Source organism: Syngnathus typhle, linkage group LG8 (assembly GCF_033458585.1).
Source record: "Syngnathus typhle isolate RoL2023-S1 ecotype Sweden linkage group LG8, RoL_Styp_1.0, whole genome shotgun sequence".
NCBI classification, from domain to species: Eukaryota; Metazoa; Chordata; class Actinopteri; order Syngnathiformes; family Syngnathidae; genus Syngnathus; species Syngnathus typhle.
The window spans coordinates 15,448,238-15,471,743 of NC_083745.1; the positions used below are offsets into that span (position 1 = coordinate 15,448,238).

At 44.5% G+C, this 23,506-nt stretch overlaps 1 protein-coding gene across 3 annotated transcripts in view; it reads right to left on the minus strand.

The window, feature by feature from the left end:
* Positions 1-16,019: 16,019 nt before the first annotated feature.
* Positions 16,020-23,506, minus strand: part of ncoa4 (nuclear receptor coactivator 4) — an 11,121-nt gene continuing 3,634 nt past the window's right edge. For all 3 annotated transcript variants that reach the window (XM_061284725.1, XM_061284724.1, XM_061284726.1), the window contains exons 3-10: positions 23,396-23,506; positions 22,707-22,801; positions 22,530-22,638; positions 22,133-22,207; positions 21,454-22,059; positions 20,772-20,948; positions 20,626-20,703; positions 16,020-16,361 (exon numbers count right to left, since the gene is read on the minus strand). The exon at positions 23,396-23,506 is cut by the window's right edge and continues 30 nt beyond it. In XM_061284725.1, the coding sequence (XP_061140709.1) occupies positions 16,356-16,361; positions 20,626-20,703; positions 20,772-20,948; positions 21,454-22,059; positions 22,133-22,207; positions 22,530-22,638; positions 22,707-22,801; positions 23,396-23,506 (1,257 nt within the window). In that variant the 3' untranslated portion in view covers positions 16,020-16,355. The remainder of the gene's footprint in view (positions 16,362-20,625; positions 20,704-20,771; positions 20,949-21,453; positions 22,060-22,132; positions 22,208-22,529; positions 22,639-22,706; positions 22,802-23,395) is intronic.

The window sequence follows — 23,506 nt, forward strand, 5'->3', positions numbered from 1 at the left end:
TCCAGATATTCTTCCAATGCAGAAAGTTTGGTCTTTAAAGGGAAATGTACTTCCCGCAGTTTGCAAACACATTTGATTGAGGCTCCGTTAGACACATATAATCATATCAATATCATTTCTAGTAGTAGTGTGGTCGCTTAATAAGTGGAAAGGAATGTGCAGGCTACATGAATTTGTTTTCTTCAAAGTATTGTGGAACAGGAGGTCCAGAAAGGGAGGACATCTCAAGGCCGATGGGAACGCGAAAAACAACTCGTCTTTGTGGTCCAGACACCTGTGCTAAGCAGGGGAAAACCCAAACGAGGAGGAGATGACCATCGACCAATCACCACACAATCTTTTGCATGTTTGAATATTCATATTGTGTTTCTTTAAAACTGGGCAATCCGGAAGAATGTGTCGTCTTTCTGGTCACGAAGGCACACGAGTTTTTGTGTTAAGGACCCAAGGCCCAGGCCTGTATTAGTTTGCTTTGTCAGGATTAAACAATTGGTAAATTCGGTCTGATTGATCTACTGGTCTTCTCTTTGACAGAACGAACTCGCAAAATTGTTAGGTGCGCCAGTGTGTGGATTAGAACATAGCAATTCTTGTGTTAAGTGTTGATCACAATTTGGAGTCAGATCAATAGCTAAAATCCGTATCCTAACAGTCTTGTTTTAAAGAAGCGACATTTGTGGATGTATTGTTTGGCCAACAAAATAATATTGTTGATAAAAAAATCAGATTTACCATTATGAAAAAAAAGGCACATTTCACATCAGAGATAGTAAGATTAACAAAGAGCAACCCTTTTAAACAAGCCCATTACTGAAAGTCAACCCAAAACCTTTGTACAAACTCACACCAAAAAAAAAAAGGTCTAAATCTTCAATTCCGTTTTCAGTTCCCTACATCCATTTTAAATTTCGTCTTCAAAAGTTTCTTGGTTGGGTAAATATTATTGATCATTTTAAATTGGAATTCCTTTGTTTTTGATGGGACCGTAGATTTCAAATACTTGCATCTAATCACTTTTATATTTCCTGAGCTGAAGTCTTTCAAAATATAACCACGTTTCAAAGTACCAGAAAACCAGTTTTCAAAAAAAAACAGCCTCTGATAAACTTGTTACAATTATCATCACAAAAATCAATCCCATTAACATGTAGCAGCCTCAAACATGGAGTTATCTTTGAGTACATTTTATCTTTTTTAACCATGTTAATCAGGGATAATGGTGTCATGCCGTTATGATTCGTGGGTTGTTGTTGTCTTGTAGTTTTTGTTGTATTGTCACTTTCTGTTTTATTTTGATAAGCAACTCCCCTCTCGTTTCAGATCGTGGGGCCTTCCTCTGTGCGTCTGATTGTCTTCCCTGCTCCTAATTGTGTGCACCTGTGCCCTTACGCTTCTGTGTGTATTTAGTCAGCGTCTTCCCCTTGTCTTGTGCCAGTGCGTCTTGTCTCGTCAGGTGGACCAGCTATCACGTTAACTTTTTTGTGTTGTTTACTTGTATGTATATTGTGTACTATGTCTTCTCACCGTGGGATAGTGGGAAAGTTATTTTGATTTCTCCGTGTCTTGGCATGTGAAGAAATTGACAATAAAGCAGACTATACCTTTTTGACTTTTGAATACCGTGTCTATTTTTGTGAAGAACTCTTTCATTCTCGCTTTGCTCCGAGAATTATTTAATTATTTTTGCCGCCTTGATTTCCCTCTTCGAGGTATTTTTGTTTTTTGCCGGCTCTAACCTGTCAAAATAAATTCCTATTTTTTGGTCACTCCGCATCCGAGTCCTCTCCTTGTTCCTAGCCTGACAGTACGCACTGGCCGGACATGGACTCGGCAGAGAGAGGCCAGCTGACCGCTGTGTTACGCTCCCAGGCATCGCGGCTTGCCCAACACCAGGAGCAAGTGGAGGCTCCGGGTCTTGGAGGGCTCGTGAAGAGTGAGGAAGATTTCAGAGGGGTGGTGGCTACTCAGGTGGGCCTGCTGAGCAAACAGATGCAGGAGGTTTTCTTGCGTTTCACCGCGGGATCAGCGGAGGCACCCAGTCCACCAGCTGCCTCCCCTGCGGCCCGTTCTGCCATCGCTCCGATTGCCATAGTCTCCAGACTGGCTCCTCCTGAACGCTACTCCGGGGAAACCGGGCTCAGTAGGTCTTTCATTACTGAGTGCGAAATGCATTTTGAGCATTTTCAAGATGAATTTCCCACGGATCGCTCCCGGGTGGCCTTTATGATCTTTATGATCTCCTACCTAACGGGCCCGGGCGTGGCCGACCGCAGAATGGGCTAGGGATTCTGACACATGTCATTCCCTCCACGCCTTCATCGAGGCCCTGCGTATGGTGTTCGATCCAATCTCCTCAGACCGGGAGAAGGCTCGGGAGCTATGCCGGCTGACCCAGGGTCGTGAGTCTGTTGGGGACTATGCGATCCGCTTCCTCACTCTGGCCGTGGAAAGCGGTTGGAACCCCACGGCCTTGTATGATATCTTTCTCAGGAGCCTTTCGGGGTCCATCCAAGATCAACTCATCCCCCTCGACTTCCCCACCGACCTCGACACTCTCATCACCCTAGCCATTTGCACGGATAATCGCCTACAGGAATGGAAAAGGCAGTGCGCATCTAGGAACGCACCTGCGCTCTCTGACACATCAGTAGCCGTATCTTCGCTCCTCGGGGCGCACCACGTCACGCTGAACCAGACTCAACCATCCCCCAGGATCGAACCCATGCAGTTGGGCAGAGCCCGGTTAACCGAGAAGGAAAGACAGCGCCGACGCCAGGAGGGTGGATGTTTTTATTGTGGTGCGCAAGGACATATCCTCCCCTCCTGCCCGGTAAAGAAAGACCTGATGGTGAGTAGTTTTTCTGCCACTAATCAAAAGGTTTGGGACCTACCCATTGGCACCATTACTCACCTAGGAAAAGACCCTGAAATTGGGGTGCTAATAGACTCTGGGGCCGATGAGAGTTTGATTGACTGGTCATTTACTCGAAGATTGGGCGTCAAGTTTGAACTGTTAAACACTACCGTGAAAGCTAAGGTGCGCAATGGAGAAGCTCTTTTTGATATCACTCACATAACTGAGCCCATCACCCTGTTTTTTGACAACCATCATAAGAAATTAAATTTGTATGTTGTAAATTCCCCTATGAACCTCTTATCCTCGGATACCCATGGCTAAAAGGGCACAACCCAACCATAGACTGGAAAACCGGAGAGATAAGGGGATGGGGAACACCTTGCAAAATGTCATGTCTCAATTCTAACCTCCCGATGGCCTCTAAAGGTGAACCTGACCATGTTTATGCTTCCTCCGCCATAGACCCGGAGTGGCAGATTGTTATCACCAACTCGCAGATGTATTCAGTAAGGCCACCTCTCTACCGCCCCATCGTCCATATGATTGCGCTATTGAGCTCTTAGCTCCACCATACCCAAGGGGCGGCTTTATTCTTTTTCGGCACCCGAAAAACAGGCCCTGAATGACTATATTGATGCGTCTCTTAAATCAAGTCTAATTAGACCAGGGGTAGGCAAACTACGGCCCGCGGGCCACATCCGGCCCACGGAACCGTTTAATCCAGCCCGCCAACCCTGAACAAATTGTACCGTTTTTTTCCGTGTATAGTGCGCAAAATTTAACTAATTTATTGTCCTAAAATCTGGGGTGCGCATTATACATGGGTACAAAAAATTTTTAATTTTTTTTTTTTTTTTTAAGTCCCAATTATCGTCACACACGTAGGGAGGCAATGGGTCCCATTTTTATAGTCTTTGGTATGGTCTTAACTAGGCTGGATGTAATTTTTTTTGTTGGCGTTGATTTCTCCGACTGCCCGTAAACGCACCACCGCGCTCCGTGCGCGCACGGGACAGCAAACGAGCAGGTGATCAAGCAAGCGTCTGAAACGAGAGCATTGCGGTCGCATGGAGCGTGTTTGAAGTGAACAGCAGAGAAGAAAGGCAAAGTGTTGTGAAATAAAATGCACAGAACGGATGCGCAAGACACGTCAGCTATATAAAGAGCGAGAGTTGTTTTCTTCCTATTAGTTTCAATTCACAGTTTTATTAGCAGTTTCAATCAGCAAATAACAAAATGCGTATTACAGGTAACATTTTATTTCACAACACTTTGCCTTGTTCCTTTGGTCTCTGCTGTTCATCCTAAAACACAAAGGCGCTCTTTAAGCAATGCGACAGTGAGCGCCCGGCGCGCTGCGGTTGCGCGACCGCACCAAATTAAGCTCCCTGCGCAGTGCGCACTGAGGTCCACTTAAATTTTAGAAAGTACATCAGGACTTTAAAAATATCTTCTAAATTTCAGCGACGGCTCTGTCACAATAATCAACCAGCTGCACCGCGTTGGGCGGTCGGCGGCGCGCTACGGTTGAGCGTTCTCTCGCGCGCTCTCTCTCTCGCTCTCTCTCGCTCTCGCACACACGCAAACGGGATATCATACGGAGGCCGCCATTACAGATGCGCAGAACGGATGCGCAAGACACGTCAGCTATATAAAGAGCGAGAGTTCAGTTCTCTACCTAAATCCGTATTACAGGTAATATTTTATTTCACAACACTTTGCCTTGTTCCTTTCTTCTCTGCTGTTCACTTCAAACACGCTCCATGCGACCGCAATGCTCTCGTATCAGACGCTTGCTCGATCACCTGCTCGTTTGCTGTCCCGTGCGCGCACGGAGCGCGGTGGTGCGTTTACGGGCAGTCGGAGAAATCAACGCCAACAAAAAAAATTACATCCAGCCTAGTTAAGACCATACCAAAGACTATAAAAATGGGACCCATTGCCTGCCTGCGTGTGTGACGATCATTGGGACTTAAAAAAAAAATAAATAAATAAATAAAATAAAGTTTTTTTTAAAAAAAAATTCATAAAAATTGGGTGCGTATTATACATGGGTACAAGCTTTTTTCCAGCATCCGCATGCCATTTTTAGGGGTGCGTACTATACATGGGGGCGCACTATACACGGAAAAAAACGGTACAAGGTCGCATCGCTTCCCAACATTACGGCAACTGTCGTCAGGGGGCGTCACCGAATGGCTGATGTACCCGCGAGGCTATTTCATTTCAAAATAGCCTGCTCCGTTAATGTTTCGAGTAAATTTACGGATTGATATGGAAGGGAAACATAGGTAAGCAGTACCAATGTGTTAGATCGAACTTTAGTCAGTTCCGATCATTTTATAGGAGATCGTTTGAGAAACGCGATTGGTTACACTTTGCTGAGGCTCATGGGGGTCTGCGAGCTGAGGCTCATGGGAGTTTGCGGGTGGCTAATGCTATAATAATAGCTGCTTTACGCACAAGGCTATTTCATGTCAAAATAGGCTGCTATGTTAATGTTTTGAGTACATTTACGGATCGATATGGAAGGGAAATATAGGTAAGCAGTACCAGTGTTAGATCGAACTTTAGTCAGTTCTGATCATTTTATAGGAGATTGTTTGAGAAACGCGATTGTTCACAGAGGGCTCATTGGTTATTGGCTAGTGGATGCATACCGCAACCCTAGTCAACCTCAGTTTGTTGCAGTATAGCTGCTATTTTATGCGCCCTATATATGAAATAATTTCTAAAATAAAAAATTCAATGAGGGTGCGCCTTATAATCCAGTGCGCCTTTTGGTGCGAAGAATACGGTACTTCACTGGTTCTTCTATATCAAACAAATTGTTTTAGGTTTATTTACCTGACATGTTTCGGCGGTTTCTTCCGCCTTCATCAGAGTGTCACTGATGTGGTTGTGACGCGTCTTTATCAGCTGATGGCTGAAGGCGTGGCTCACCTGTCAGATTTGACCTGTCAGATTTGACAGGTGAGTCACGCCTTCTGTTGTCAGTTCACCTCTCTAAAATGCTGTTCCAAGTTGTAGAGAGCATGTAGGCTCCCTCGTCCCTGTTGATGGTCCTCGGACCCCGCTTGCGGATCTCAATGGCCTCCCTGATCCAACGCCGATGTTTGTTTTCTTCAGCGCGGATGACTCTGGCCTTTTCCCAGTCCATGATGTGTTTTTCTCTTTTACAATGGTCAGTAATGGCTGACTTGTAGTGTTCCTGTTCTGCTTGTAGTTTTATTGCGTAACCCAGGACAAAAAGCAGCACTACGCAATGAAGTTGCAGGTATATTAAAAACGGCTAAATCACCACCCAGTAATATTACAAAACAGGAAGCAAACGCAATGATCACACTAGGGAAAAATAAAGACATTACAATCCTCCCGGCGGACAAAGGTAGGACAACAGTGATTATGGACACGGACACTTACGAAGAATCAATGCAACAGTTACTACAGGACGACACCTACAAAGTAATAAAAAAAGACCCAACAGAAGACAAGAAAAATAAACTCAAAGCATTACTCAAACCACTACTCATGGAAAATAAAATAGACAGACATACAATCACCTAATACCCACAGCAAACATCATCCCCAGAATCTATGGCACACCAAAAATCCATAAACCAGGTACACCTCTCTGCCCCATCGTAGACAGCATAGGGTCAGTCACATACAACCTTTCAAAAGCACTCACAGAAATAATAAAACCACTACTAGGACTCACGGATCAACACTGTAGAAACTCGAAACAACTCGCCACAGAACTCACACACATAAAAGTACAGAAAGATACCACCATACACATAGTACATGACAGACTATCAGCAGACAGGACACTCAAGAAACGCACAAATCTAACAGCACAGGACATCACCCAATTACTTCATTTCATCGCCACCTCCACATACTTTCAACAGAAACACAATCTACAGGCAAAAAGAGGGATTCCACATGGGAGACCCTCTTTCTGCCATCATGTGCAATTTTTTTATGGAGGATTTAGAACAGAAGGCACTCTTAACAGCCCCGGACACATACAAACCCACGCTATGGAGACGTTACGTCGATGACATTCTAGAAAAAACAAAAACAGGACATACACAACACCTCACAGACCATCTCAACACTATAGACACCACCGGCAACATCAAATTCACTCATGAAGAAGAAACAGATCGATCTATAGCCTTTTTAGACATCAACATACACCACACAGACAACGGTGACATGAAGTACACAGAAAACCCACACACACCGACCAATACCTCCTCTGGACATCAGAACATCCCACTATACACAAACTGTCAGTAGTCAGAACACTATACGAACGCACAACAATAATTACGGATCCGGAGGACATAACACAGGAAGGAAAATACATACAACACGCACTCGAAAAGTGTCAGTATCCACAATGGGCAATAACCAAAGGCGCAGAACAGGTAAACAAAAAATACAAAACACAGGAGCAAAGAAAGAAACAAACACTGAAACAAGAACCCAGCGGAATGGTGACGTTGCCGTATGTGAGAAGAATTACGGAACGCATCAAAAGAGCCATGAAAAAATACAACATAAGCACGCCTATCAAACCACATACAACACTCCGTCAGATACTGGTACACCCAAAAGACAGAGTCAACCCGGAAAATAAATGCAATTCCATATACGATATTCCATGCAAATCATGCAATAAATCATATATCGGGGAGACAAGGAGGAACTTCATCACAAGAAAAACGGAACACAAGAAGGTATGTGAGAAGGAGACAGCAACAAGACAAACAAGAGCAATAAAACTACAAATAGAACAGGAACACTACAAGTCAGCCATTACCACATCATGGACTGGGAAAAGGCCAGTCATCTGCACTGAACAAAACAAACATCAGCGTTGGATCAGGGAGGCCATTGAGATCCGCAAGCGGGGCCCGAGGACCATCAACAGGGACGAGGGAGCCTACATGCTCTCTACAACCTGGAACAGCATTTTGGAGAGGTGAACTGACAGCAGAGGAAGTGAGCCACGCCTTCATCCATCAACTGATAAAGACGCGTCACAACCACATGAGTGACACTCTGATGAAGGCGGAAGAAACCGCCGAAACATGTCAGGTAAATAAACCTAAAACCATTTGTCTGATATAGAAGAACCAGTGAAGTAATTGTAAAGAAACTATTGGCGGTGCGCAGGAGAAGTCGAGGCTGGCAATTTCTTGTGGACTGGGAGGGTTATGGACCGGAGGAGCGATAATCGGTGCCTACGAGTTTTATTTTGGGCAATGATCTGATTACTGATTTTTATGCTGATCATCCTGATGCTCCAGGTCCGTCTGGGATTCATGCCGTTATGATTCGTGGATTGTTGTTGTCTTGTCTTTTTTGTTGTATTGTCACTTGCTGTTCTATTTTGATAAGCAACTCTCCTCTCGTTTCAGATCGTGGGCCCTTCCTCTGTGCGTCAGTCTGATTGTCTTCCCTGCTCTTAATTGTGTGCACCTGTGCCCTTACCCTTCTGTGTGTATTTAGTCAGCGTCTTCCCCTTGTCTTGTGCCAGTGCATCTTGTCTCGTCTTGATACTTTCAAAGACCTTGTCTATTTTTGTGAAGAACTCTTTTATTCTCGCTTTGCTCCGAGAATTATTTAGTTATTTCTGCCGCCTTTATTTCCCTCTTCAAGGTATTTTTGATTTTTGCCGGCTCGAGCCTGTCAAAATAAATTCCTATTTTTTGGTCACTCTGCATCCGAGTCTTGTCCTTATTCCTAGCCTGACAAATGGGAATGTTTTCACCATGTGTTTGTACTTTTTTTGAGAACAAGAAATCTTAAATCTATCACAAAAGCCAGCATGATGCGTGATTCCTCCCTCCTCATCCATGAAGTCAGATATAGCCCATACTCCTCTAGAGAACCATTCAGAAATAAAAACTGATTTTCTATAAATCAAACTATACCTATTGTTCCAAATTGGTGTGTTGTGAGGTGTTTGAAAATAAGTCTCCAATAAAAAAGAACTTGTTGATGAAAGTCTGATAATTGTAAAGGAAGCTTTTCTGGATCATAGTCACATTTCAAAAGGAATCTGATTCCACCTATTTTTTCAAAGACCAAATTGGGTGTGAGAAACCATATTGATTGTGGATTTTTAAGGAATTGTTTCAACCAATTAGTTTTCAACAAAACATTCATAAACTCTAAATCTATTGCATTACCTCCCCCTTTCTCAGAGGGTCTGGTTAAGTCCTGTTTTGATGTGTAATTATATTTATTTCTCCAAATAAAATCAAAATTTAGCCTATTAACATTTTTTGTTAATTGAGGAAAGATGGCAAGGGAGTAAGCTGGATATATTAACCCGGATAAACTGTCCGTTTTGATTAACATAATTCTACCAAATAATGACAGATCCCTTTGTAGCCACCGATTCAGAGAGGCCTTACACTTATCGATATTATCCTTTATGTTATTCTTTTCCGAAACAATTTTGTCTATCATGACTAAGACACCTAGATATTTGACCTCTCTTTTGACCTGTATCTCATGTAATGAGCTGATAGATTGGTCCTTTAGTGCAGTGGTCCCTAACCTTTTTTCCGCCACGGACCGGTTACATGTCAGAAATATTTTCGCGGACCGTCATTTATATAAATAAATACCGTTTTTTTCCGTGTATAGTGCGCAATATTTTACTAATTTATTGTCCTAAAATCTGGGGTGCGTATTATACATGGGTACAAAGAAAAAAATTTTTAATTTTTTTTTTTTTTAATTTTTTTTTTTCTTTTTTTTTTTTTTTTTTAAATAAAGTCATGGTACAACAAAACCAACAACAGGACTGACCGACAAAGTCGTGGAACAAAAAGACAGGGTGACATTACCAAAGACAGGAACAGAATGACAGTAACACATGCAATGATCCAACGGTGAGCGAGGGGCAGACAGGACTTAAATACAAAACACGTTACATTGATTGAGGTGACACAGGAAGGGAGGGGCGACGCGAACAGAAACTATGGCAACCTAGACACATAGCAAAACTGGGGACGAGACATGACAAATCTCCCCCGAAATAAAACTCACCTTTCTTCTTGTTTGTTGTCAATCGCGCATCGCATTCAGCCATCCTGCCCAACACACTTAGTAAAATTCATAATTGACGACACATCGTTTGATGCGATGGTGCAATCGATGGTGTGTTATTGTCAAATATTGTTTGGTTTTTAATCTCCATCGCGGACCGGACGTCATACGGAGGCCGCCATTACAGATGCGCAGAACGGTTGCGCAAGACACGTCAGCTATATAAAGAGCGAGAGTTCAGTTCTCCACCTATTAGTTTCAATTCACAGTTTAATTAGCAGTTTCAATCAGCAAATAACAAAATGCGTATTACAGGTAATATTTTATTTCACAACACTTTGCCTTGTTCCTTTCGTCTCTGCTGTTCATTTCAAACACGCTCCATACGACCGCAATGCTCTTGTATCAGACGCTCGCTCGATCACCTGCTAGTTTGCCGTCTGTCACAATGTACCCTACACAAATCCGAAACATTTGTTGCGGCTCCGAGTCACGACGAGGGGCAAGTTTTGGTTTCCAAGGGTGTTTTTATTCCTCTTCAACGTCTCTCCCATACAGAGCCGCCGTGTGCGCACGGAGCGCGGTGGTGCGTTTAGGGGCAGTCGGAGAAATCAACGCCAACAAAAAAAATGACATCCAGCCTAGTTAAGACCATACCAAAGACTTTAAAAATGGGACCCATTGCCTCCCTGCGTGTGTGACGATCTTTGGGACTTAAAAAAAAAAAAAAAAAAAAAAAAAAAAAAAAAAAAAATTAAAAAAAATTCATAAAAATTGGGTGCGTATTATACATGGGTACAAGCTTTTTTCCAGCATCAGCATGCCATTGTTAGGGGTGCGTACTATACATGGGGGCGCACTATACATGGAAAAAAACGGTAATACATTTATATAAATAAATAATACATTTATAATAAATATATAAATACGTTGAAATAAAATGATACGACTGACATAAAAACAAGTACAAATGACAAAAATAAAACTCACCATTACGTTGAATTAGTGGGAGCACTGAGTTTGTTTCTCAGAAACGAGCCGGTCCCATCTAGACGTAATCGGAGACAATGACACCCGGAGTGATTAAGGTTTGTCTTTTATTGCAGGATGCTTGGTCTCCATGTGTTGAAGCAGTTTTGAATGCTTCATTGCCTGGTTAGTTACCCTGTCGCCACATATTAGCTTTGCGGGCTCGACTGGGGAAACATGTCACGTGACCGGGACGAGTGTCTTGACCTGAATTAATTGACCGTCGATCTTTTTTTTCTGTGCGGCTTGACGGCCCGGTACCAAGTTACCCACGGACCGGTACCGGTCCGCGGCCCGGTGGTTGGGGACCACTGCTTTAGTGGTAACATTTCACATTTCAATTAACTGGAGTGCAAAAGCTTTTGAAAAAGTACTAATCACTTGCAATGTTATTGGAATTTGGAGCTCATCCTCAAGAAATATAGTTGTATCAGCAGGCAACTGACATACTATAATTTGTTCATTGTTCAAATGCAGACCTTCGATTGTGGATTTTTTAACCAAAATGGACAAAATCTCTGCCACCATTATAAATAATACAGGGGAGCTTCCACATCCTTGTCTGATTCCTCATCCTATACTAAATCTCTTACGTGTAAGACTTACACGTTCCCTGGCCTAAGGACACACAACTATTTATGTCAAAGTAGAGCATACTAATAAAATATTTAAAATAAAGCTCAGTGGCCTAGTGGTAGAGTGTCCGCCCTGACACTGAAAGGTTGTGGGTTCAAACCCCGGCCGGGTAATACCAAAGACTATAAACATGGGACCCATTGCCTCCCTGCTTGTGCACTCAGCATTAAGGGTTGGAATTGGAGGGTTAGATCACCAAATGAGTCCCGAGCACGGCACCGCTGTTGCTCACTGCTCCCCTCTCCCCCAGGGGATGGATCAAAATTACACGGTGATGGGTTAAATGCAGAGGACAAATTTCACCACACCCAGATGTGTGTGTGACGATCATTGGAACTTAAAAAAAAAAAATGTTCCCCAAATCCAAAATAATCAAATGTTTCTAAAATAAAAGCATGTTCAACAGAGTCAAAGGCCTTGTAAAAATCTAGAAAGAGTATAAAGCCGTCATCTTCCACTAGATTACTGTAGTCTGTCAAATCGAATACAAGCCTAATGTTGTTATGAATAACTCTTCCTTTTATAAAGCCTGACTGTGTCTCACTAATGATTTCGGTTATTCCCTCTTTGAGTCTGTTTGTAATTGCGCCAGAAACAGTCTCTTATCTTTTCCAGGCTTGGGTATCAAAGTAATTACTCCTTGCTTCATCGTTATTAATTGTTTTCTATCAATACAATCCTGTAAAGCTTCAAATAATAATTTCCTCAAGTTATCCCAAAAGTGTCTTGGAGTTTTGTTTATCGACATTTTCCCGAGACTCGCATCCAGCTCCTCAATTTTAAGTTCTGAATCACAGACCTCCTTGTATGAAGAAGTCATTTGTGGGATTAGACGATGATTGTTGTGAAAATGTATTTTACAATCCTCTTTTGAAAATTTAGATGTGTATGATTCAGAGTAGAACGTGTAAACTTCTTTTTCTATCATCTTGGAATCCTTCCATTCTTTACCATTTTCTTTGAGTTTCTTTGTTGCTGGCATATTTCCAAATTGAAAGCATAGGCGGAATTGCTTTTCACCGGATTCGATCCATTTTGCTCTCGATCTCACAAAAGCTCCCTGTATTCAGATAGAAACGGTCCAACTTACTTTGTACTGCCATAATTCTACTTTTATCGTCCGAAGTTAAATTAATCTTGCTACAAACAAAATATAACTCTTGCAGTAGTAATATCTCTTCCTCTTTGTTTTTAAATGTTAAAATCTTACCGAATTGTATACTCGTTTCTCTAATCCTGAATTTTAGAAATTCCCATTTATTAATAGTACCAATAGTTGTGTTATCATGTTCTATTTCAGCAATCACATTTTTTATCTTGTTACAGTACTTCTCATTTTCTAACAATTTGGCATTAAATTTCCAATAGCCTCTCTGACACATTTTCTTGATGGCAGGTTCTAAATTTAACATACCGTTTTTTTCCATGTAAAATTTACCCTTTTTTTTCCGTGTATAATGCGCCCCCATGTATAATTATAATACGCACCCTAAAAATGGCATGTTGATGCTAGAAAAAAGCCTGTACCCATGTATAATACGCACCAAATTTTTTTTCTTTTCTTTTTTAAGTCCCAATGATCGTCACACACGCAGGGAGGCAATGGGTCCCATTTTTATAGTCTTTGGTATGGTCTTAACTAGGCTGGATGTATTTTCTTTTGTTGGCGTTGATTTCTCCGACTGCCTGTAAAGGCACCACCGCGATCAGATGAAAAGAGAGGAAAGTGACGTGCGGACATGTGAAAAAGGCGGCTCTGTATGGGAGAGACGTTGAAGAGGAATAAAAACACCCTTGGAAACCAAAACTTGCCCCTCGTCGTGACTCGGAGCCGCAAGAAATGTTTCGGATTTGTGTAGGGTACATTGTGACAGCAAACGAGCAGGTGATCGAGCAAGCGTCTGATACAAGAGTATTGCGTTCGTATGGAGCGTGTTTGAAGTGAACAGCAGAGAAGAAAGGAACAAGGCAAAGTGTTGTGAAATAAAATATTACCTGTAATACGCATTTTGTTATTTGCTGATTGAAACTGCTAATTAAACTGTGAATTAAAACTAATGGGAAGAAAACTGATTTCTCACTCTTTATATAGCTGACGTGTCTTGCGCATCCGTTCTGCGCATCTGTAATGGCGGCCTCCGTATGATATCCGGTTTGCGATGGAGATTAAAAACCAAACAATATTTGACAATAACACACCATCAAGAATTGCACCATCGCATCAAACGATGTGTCGTCAATTATGAATTTTACTGACTAAGTGTGTTGGGCAGGATGGCTGAATGCGATGCGCGATTGACAACAAATAAGAAGAAAGGTGATTTCAAGTTTTATTTCAAGGGAGATTTGTCATGTCTCGTCCCCAGTTTTGCTATGTGTCTAGGTTGCCAGAGTTTCTGTTCGCGTCGCCCCTCCCTTCCTGTGTCACCTCAATCAATGTAACGTGTTTTGTATTTAAGTCCTGTCTGCCCCTCGCTCACCGTCGGATCATTGCATGTGTTACTGTCATGATGTCTGTTTGGTTTCTGTTCCTGTCTTTGGTAATGTCACCCTGTCTTTTTGTTCCACGTTTTTGTCGGTCAGTCCTGTTGTTGGTTCTGTTGTACCATGATTTTCTTAAAAAACAAAAAAAAAATTTTTTCTTTTTTTTAAAATTTGTATCCATGTATAATGCGCACCCAAGATTTTAGGACAATAAATTAGTTAAATTTTGCGCATTATACACGGAAAAAAACGGTAACTAATTTATTGTCCTAAAATCTGGGGTGCGCATTATACATGGGTACAATTGTACAATTTTTTGGTTTTTTTTAAGAAGATCATGGTACAACAATTTTTGAAGATAATCTTGTCACGGATGGAGTGTGGAAAGGAGCGGGGCGACCAAGTGCAGCTTGGACCAGGGCTTATTGGAGGAACTCAAAACACAGACTTGGTAAACTAATTGTGATAAATAACTGGAACATCACTCAAATATTGGTGATCCCTTTGAGAGTCTCACATATTTCTTCGCTATCGAGTTTCCTACTGCATGCGCAGTGATACTGACCGGCAGAATAACATCCGGTTGTTCCCAAAGATGATCTTTTTTCTGAAATTATTTTACGTTTACGGACTTAAGTAACCCGGCCGGGTCATACCAAAGACTATAAAAATGGTACCCATTGCCTCCCTGCTTGGCACTCAGCATTAAGGGTTAGAATTGAGGGGTTAGATCACCAAATGATTCCCGAGCGCGGCGCCGCTGCTGCTCACTGCTCGGCTCTCCTCCAGGGGATGGATCAGAATCACACGGGGATGGGTCAAATGCAGAGGACAAATTTCACCACACCCAGATGCGCGTGTGACGATCGGGACTTTAAAAAAAAAAAAAAAAGTAAAAATTTGGGTGCGTATTATACATGGGTACAGGCTTTTTTCCAGCATCGACATGCCATTTTTAGGGTGCGTATTATACATGGGGGTGCATTATACATGGAAAACAACGGTAATACAACAATAATGATAATGAAACAAACTTAATACATCTAATAAAAAAATCATTCAACTTTCATATAATTGTTAATTTGTATTTAATTTATTATTTTAATCTTTAACTTTTCTGGTAGTGCAAAATATATGTTTCATATTTACAAGTTCATTTACAATGGTAATGGTTCGAGGAATGTCGGTGAGAATGGTCGGCCCCCACACATTTTCATCTAACCAAATCTAGCCCCCCTTGCCAAAGGTTTGGACACCACTGCCTTAATACCTCTCACTCAAAGACATGGCCACAGGTTATAGTCACTATAAATGCTCGTTCAAACAGTTTGTTCTTCAATTCTTTGTTTTTGTTCAGCACACTGATATTCTCATTCTTGAGCTACTCCACTCTCTTCTTTAGTCCATCTATTTCCTCCGAGTTGAATTGCACGGTTTTAGTTAAATTGACAATCATGCACAAACTGGTCTTTCCCTTGTAGCTTCACGTTCAGCTCGTTCATGTATGTCAGTATGTCCACTGCAAAAGCTAAATCACAAAGCCAATCTATGTCACTAAACTGAGGAAAATCGTCAGCTTTTTCAAGTATCTCCAAAAATTAGATAATCTCTTCTTTGAGCAAACTGACCGCATGTGGCCCACGGGCCGTAGTTTGCCCATGAACTTTACAGCGTAAAGTATGTTACCACATTTGTTGTTTGCTGTGTGGCAGGGTTCCTGCCTCCCTCAACAATATTTTGTGCATGTAAAAGCAATTAATGCCATCCAGCCATCACAACTGTACCATTCAACTAGTTTTAAGTCAATGTTTCATCAGAAGAGTTATCAAAACACTTAAAACAGGTCCAAATCCTTGGCAGTGCTGCTTTAAAGAACAATTCGCTTAACTGTAGCGACACAGGCTACTGACGGGGCAACAAAGGAAGGACAAAGACCAAGGGTGGCAACAGGTTTTATTAGGGTAAGGGACAATCCACACAAGAGCACTGATGAAACACACGTAAGCACAAGGCATCTAGGCGAGTAAAATAAAAGTCTGTTGATTTTACATTAAAATGTTTCTGTCTGCAGAAATAGGTCAATTTCACCTTAAGAAAGTGAGATGCTAGAGGAAAAGTATTAGAACAAACGCTGAATGCAATGCAAAAATATTTGCGTTCAAATAAGTCAGCATTTTTCCATGCTGAAAAACAAAAATTCAATTGACGTCCTGATTGGAATTCTCAGATGTCATAGGATTTGAAGTGAAGGCCATCCTCCTCCGCATCTCAATCAAATCTGTAACAAACCAACACGCAAGCAAGATTAGCCTTCTGGCTAATACGTGACAGCTTAACATGAAGTGACACCACGCAGCAGGCAAAGACTGTGTTCGAACTCGTAGTAGTTCATGCTAACTGTCTGCTAACTCAGAATGTTGTTCAAATGTGCCATTCTGTTATTTCGAGCAGGCCAAGAACAGGGACGCCCACACGTATACGTCAGGCAGTACAATTGGAAAAGGTGTCAAGCACGAGCTGCCGATTGCTTTCGAATAGAGGCGCCCAAGTCTCCTGTTTTAGTTCAAAGTTCAAAGTCACTTTATTGTCAATCCCTTCATATGTCCAGACACACAAAGAAACCTAAATTCCGTTTCCTCCATCCCACGGTGACGAGACACAGTACACGATAAACATACAAGTAGTTGACACAAAATAAAAACAAGAAGGCACAAACAATAACTAATAAATAATAAATAAATAAAATGAGTGATGAATAAATAATAAAGAAATAACCCAATAAATAAGAGGAGCAAAACTGAGCCAGTGTGCGTACAGCAGACAGTAAGCATAGCGCAAAGCAGGGCTGTGGACTCGGTCGGATTTTTGCACCGAGTCCGGCCTCTTGACCATGAGTCTGAGTCTGGCTGTCCATTTTTTCTGTTAATTCATGTGACTGCCTAGTCTTTATTCAAGGCTAATTTAGATCAAAATCTAAATAATTACAACAGTTTGGTGATGGCTTTGTCTTTATTAAACAAATAAACGAATACAATAAACAGATACTCAGATACGTCAGTCAATTTAAATTTTTCTAAAGGATTATTCTCATTTGATGCCATCCGCGTTCTGCCATTGAAGCGGGGTGCATTCAAAGACCAGTCGTACAGACGGAACACTCATTCACTTCACCAAAACGCAACAATATAATTACATGAGCTCTTTGCATAAACCTCGATGAAAAGACACTTCTCTTTTTGGGTACAGGCTACAAGGAGTATAGATTACAAAGGAGACTTTATACTTAATTGTGATCATCATTCATCCATCCATCCATTTTATTTTATTACTCAGGTATTTTCAAAGCAAATTAATATTGTTGCATTTATTAATTTGCTTTAACATGACAGCACAATAATTAAAAGCTGACACGATAGCAATGTCAAACGTGTTCATTTAAGAAAAAGCCACGCACGTTTTGTGATCAAATCTTTCATAACGAGAATGATTTGAGTGAATTGATTTTACAATTTTTATCCCCCCTCCCCACCATCTGTCACTTTGCTTGGGACAAAAGGAGCCTTCAGAACTGAAATGTCTTCTCAATTATTCATTCAAATCAATTCACTCAAATCATTCTCGTTATGAAAGATTTGATCACAAAACGTTTCCGTCTGTACGACTGGTCTTTGAATGCACCCCGCTTCAATGGCAGAACGCGGTTGAATTTAAAGACATCAACTGAGAATAATCCTTTATAAAAATTCAAATTGACTGACGCAAACGTGAGTTCTTCATGTTTTTATTGAAAACAACATAGTGCTGACGCCGTACGACATCAGTTTTTCGCTATAATTCGAGGTAGTCCACCCTTACCCAAAGTTAAGGTTTCATGGGAATATTATTGTCATAATTGTCTGGACCATATATGATTATTGTTTAATGGTAGTTATTGATAGATCTTGAAGATGTCAAGTTATAGGTGCATAAGACTATGTTGGTCGCATTCATGCATATACCACGTTCATTGTAAGAGGGGAAGAGATGTTGTGTATTTTGGGCTAACTCAAATTCCGTAGTAGAAAAAATCCGGAAGTGGGATGGGCATTCTGTCTTGTTGTGGTACACCCTGTGAATGCACTGTGAGTAAGGAATAAAGCAGTTATTATTCACGTCGTTGTCCGACCTATTCTTGCTATCTAACAACCTGGAAAATAGTAAGGATATAACATATCACGGGTCATTACGACGAGTTTGGTGGAGTTTTTACTGCTTCTTCCAACTCCTACCGCGCTGACTGTAACCTGACACTCTCTGGCTGCGTCTTGCCTCTTTTTTTTTTTATTGTCGGACTCGGTGGACTCGGTCAAAATCAGCACTGAGTCTGAGTCCGGAAAAAATGACCGAGTCCGACCGAGTCCGAGTCCCCGAGTCCGAACTGAGTCCACAGCCCATGCGCAAAGTACAGGACGCTACGCAGAAAGGGGGGGGCGAGTTCAGGATCCTAACAGCCTGGAGAGTTCCCAGAGGGCAGAAGCTCAAACAAAGAGTGAGCGGGGTGACTCACATCACTCACAATCGTGGTCGCCTTGCGGGTGAGATGGGAGGTGTAAATGTCCTTCGAGGGGAGCGAAGCACCAATAATCTTACCAGCCGTGTTCACTATGCGCTGCAGGGCCTTCAAGTTGTAGTCAGTGCAGCCGCCACCCCAAACAGCAATACAGCTGGAGAGGACACTCTCAATGGTGCTGCGGTAAAATGTAGTCATGACGGCCGGAGGAGCGCTCGCTCGCCTGAGTTTCCGCAGGAAGTACAGGCGGCGCTGGGCTTTCTTTGCCAGTGATGCGGTGTTGGTGGACCAGGAGAGATCCTCACTGATGTGCACCCCCAGGAACTTGGCGCTGCTCACTCTCTCCACCACAGCACCGTCGATGGTCAGCGGCAGGTGTTGGGTGTGACCCTTCCGCAAGTCCACAACAATCTCCTTGGTCTTGTCGACGTTCAGCAGGAGGTTGTTGTCCCTGCACCACGTGGTCAGAAGGTCAACCTCCAGCCTGTATTGAGTCTCGTCTCCCTTGGTGATGAGACCCACCAGAGTCGTGTCGTCAGCAAACTTCACTATGCGGTTGTCGCTGTAGGTTGCAGTGCAGTCGTGCGTCAGGAGGGTGAAGAGCAGCGGACTGAGCACGCAGCCTTGGGGGGCCCCCGTGGTCAGCGTGATGCTGGCGGAGATTTTGTCGCCAACACGTACCACCTGTGGCCTCTGACAGAGGAAGCCCAGTAGCCAGTTGCAGAGGTAGGTACTGAGGCCCAGCGTGTCAAATTTGCTGATGGGCGTTGTGGCACAATGGTGTTGAAGGCAGAACTGAAGTCCACAAACAGCAATCTCACATACGAGTCCCTTCTCTCCAGGTGGGTGAGGGCATAACAGATAGCATCCTCAGAGGACCGTTTGGCTCGGTACGCAAACTGGAAGGGGTCAATGGTGGGGGGAAGAACGGATCTGATGTGCTCCAAGACAAGCCGCTCAAAGCACTTCATGATGATGGGCGTTAGTGCCACCGGGCGGTAGTCATTGAAGCAGGACGGAGCGGGTTTCTTAGGCACAGGTACGATGGTGGCAGCTTTGAAACACGACGGGACGATGGCCTGCTGCAGGGAAGTGTTAAAGATGTCCGTGAAGACATCCGTCAGCTCACCAGCGCAGTCCTTCAGCGCACGCAGATGACCAAGTCTCCAGTTTCCTGTTTTAGATGCCACCCCACCCAATTCAAGCACCCCTGTTGGCTGCTTTGGAAAACGAACAAGGTTCTGGTTTATCCCCGTGCTGCCCCTTCTCGACCGAACGAGGACATCAGATGGAGGTTTGACCCGATAATCGGGTCCAAAACGGATTGCCCTGCCACGCAATCTTAGGACAAGTGTGCCGGGAAAGCCATCTCCTTTCCAAACACGTCAACGCGGTGGAGCCGATCAAAGCTGTGCTCTGACTGGCCAAGGAGGAAGCACCGCAGGACTAGAACAAAATGAGTCCTACCCAACGTTTTCGTTGCAGAAATGTGTGTTTTCCAAAGCCAATTTCCTGAGGATTGGCCACTTTAGGCTCAACACAAGTTCCCTAGGGAAACACTCGGCAAACATGGGCGCACGTTATCACAAGAGGAGGACTTGCTTTCGAGATGGCTGCTGGGATAGAATCACAATGTGCATGGTGCTCTTCTGCGGTGAATAAAATCAGGGAGCAATGCAACCAAAATCGTTCAATGCCCCATTTTCACGCGTAGACTCATGTCGCCAGATTAAAAGAAAATAGCCAAGTAAATGTAGCTCTGGAAGATTTCAAAAAAATCCTTGTGTGCACAGCAGGCCTTCCCTCTGCAATCTCAAGAGCTCCAGGCAGAGCCCAACCTACAACTCTGCACACATCCATTTTTTTGCTACCTGTGAGCGCCAAATTGGAAAGGATTGGCCACCAAGGGCACTGAAATACCAAAGTGACACCGGCTGGCGAGTGGCAGCGCTTTTGATAGAGCTCAATGCTGTGCTGGTGGCCGGCCGCTTACCTGAACCGGGGGGGGCGCTTGGTGAAGCCATTTCTCCCCGGAGGATGTGTCAGAGACGAAGGGGAAGGTCACGCCTTCCTGTGGGGAGTAAACACACGTCACACTGTTTGTTGGCCCACACACTTGGCGGCAGTCATTTTGGCTACCTGGCACTTCTTTCTCAGGAGCCATTTGTCATCTTGCTGAGCTGCCGCCCACTTTTCCGGAAGCATCCATGACTGCGCATCAACAGGCCTCTGGAGCAAGGATGAAGAGAGATTGCCGCAGGACGGTGACGACGGAGGGTTGGATGGGTGCAGCCACGCCTCCAGGATGGCCTGAACCTGTGGAGACCACACGAGTAATCGACGCAATCATCGTTTGCGACCCCCCTAGATGATTGCACAATATGACGAAAGGGTTCTTGCCACTCAAGTTTTACGCTTCCGATCGATTCCAAGGAAAGGGACAACTTTGCAGGTAGCTTCAAATGACACGTTAGTAATTTTTTGGTTCTATGCTTAAGGCAAAGTAATGAGGGAGTTCAAAGGTTACATTGGCGCAAAGGCAGTAAACGAGAAAAATAGGCAAGTGAACAGCCGATGGAAAACAAAAGGGCGTACCGTCAAAAGTCACCAAATAGCTAATAGGATAGCAGTAATTCATGTTGTGAAGGGGTGTCAAGCAGCCACCCTGCAGTTCTTTCAATTCTATTGGCAAGGTCGCGGCCTTTTCGGCGGTGTGCTGCAGACTGAGGATAAACCACGCTGGCACATTGGCAAATAGTTTACCCCCAGCACAAGAAACTGTCAGCAGCTGAAACTAGCTGCGGACTGCTTGGATCTGTACCTTCTCTTCTTGCCGTCTGTGCTGCAGAGGCGGCGGAAAATTCTTGTCAGCAGATACAGAGACGCCGTTCTTGTCTTGAGCGCCGGATCGCAGCAGCCAAGCGTTGAGGGCTTCTTTGCCGCAATTCTCGTCACAAACGCACTCTGAATAACTGGAGCACGGCTCGTTGGCGCGACACATCTGCGCCAGCGGTGCCAGCTGATGAAGCCATGCCTCGAGGCTGGGTGTGGCGGCGGAGGACTCAGCGGTGGCCGGCGGAGTCTTGAGGCACTTGAGCTGGCCCAGGTTTTCGATCTCCAGCGCTTGAATACTCTGGCGGCAGCAGGAGGAACAGCTAGGGCCCGCCAGCCAGTCTTCCCATGGACGGCATTCGGAAAACGGCTTCAAGAGCAACCTCTGATGCTCCCCGTCCGACTCGGCAGCGGCGGCGCAATGGGCCGTCAACCATCGGCTCAGGTTGTCGCCCCTCGAGTCAGCGGCGCCGCCGCTGCTGAGGTCGCGCTGCTGGCCGCCAGCCTTCCGGTCCTGGAGCAGCCATGCCTCCAGGTCTCGCAGCTGACCCCAGGTCTTGAGGAAATCCACCGATGCCGGGGCGGGACAGGAAGCCTGGACGACGACAGGACGTTTCGAGGCACACACGCGACAAAGCTTTGGAAAAAAACATCACAGCCGGCCCTACTTTGTCTTTGAGTCCGTGTCTGGGAGAAGGATCGCCTTCGGGCAGCCGGTACCCCACGGCCCCGCCCTGCAACACCTGCGCAAGGGCACAAGCGCGAAATGTCCTCAAGGTGTGTCCTGATGAGAAAGTCCTGCCTCGTAAAGACGTACTGAGCTCATTCAAATTGGCAGCCTTGCGCCACAAATAGGCATCAAATTTGTGCTGCTCAATTCAAGCACAAAGTTGAAATGTTTGTGACCGGCAAGAGCCGAGCAATGCCACGGGGGCTTCGTCGCAATGCCGTTTGCTAGTGGGATTTTGACGACTGGAATTTGGGCGGACATGCTTCACACAGTCAAGTCATCGGATCACGAGAAAGGCAACAGTTGCACGGCTCAATTCATGCGGTGGTACAGACCTGGGCGCTGATGCTGCCAAAGGAGGTGATGGCATCCCTCAGGGAGCGAGAATCGGCCGTGAAGGTCATCTCGGGGGTCTCCTCTGGCATCAGACTCAGGCAAGACAACCTGGCGAGACAAAGGTTCCAGTCCTAAATGTGATGGACGACTCTCAGGGTTTTCATCTGTGAGTTTACTTGTCCATGCAGCTGGTCAGCTGGCTGCTGAGGTCAGCGCCGCTCCCGTTGGCGCTCCGCAGCTGCTGGGAGATGGCGTCTAATTGCCCGTGCATCTGAAATCCCCAAGTGAGATGAGACCAGGTGTGTGTGTGTGTGGGGGGGGGGGGGTTATTGTGAGTGCGTGAGTGTTGGGGTGTAGTTTGCACTGGTGCACCCTATCAATCTCAATTTTTTTTTTTTTTTAAACAAAGGTGGCCGTGAGCCGCATCGACAGGAAGTGCTCAGCAGTAGCTTGCTACGATCCATCAGCAGTGAGTGCTTTCTTCCTATAGGAACTGCATTCTCTTCCCGTCCAACTGTTCTGGCTGCTGCTTGTCACACAGACTGGCGTGCGTGCTTGCGCCCGCGTCAAGGACAAACGCGTGTCGTGAGGCTGCTGGGGGCAGACTGGCCCGTTGACAGTGAAGCCATCAAGCTTGCGCAGTTATTGGGTGGGAAACGGTTGGCCAGCGCAGACCTAGGCCCACAGCACCTGAGCCAGGTAGACTCTGCACTCACCACCAATTTGGGGAAATCTACGACATCGAGTACATCTGCCACTAAGAAAAACAATCCATCTTTGTTTCTGGACGACACATGCAAGGGACTTTGCCAGGGCGCCAGTTGCGCCGATGTTTGTCTGAGAGGGAGGAGCGGAGGGCACTGACCCGGTGGAGTTGATGCAATTGCTGCTGGAGCGTTTCGGCCTTAACGTGTTCAAGCAGCTCGATCTGGCCCAGGAGCCACAGCTCCCTGCAGCGTAGCGCCTCCTGCTGGCG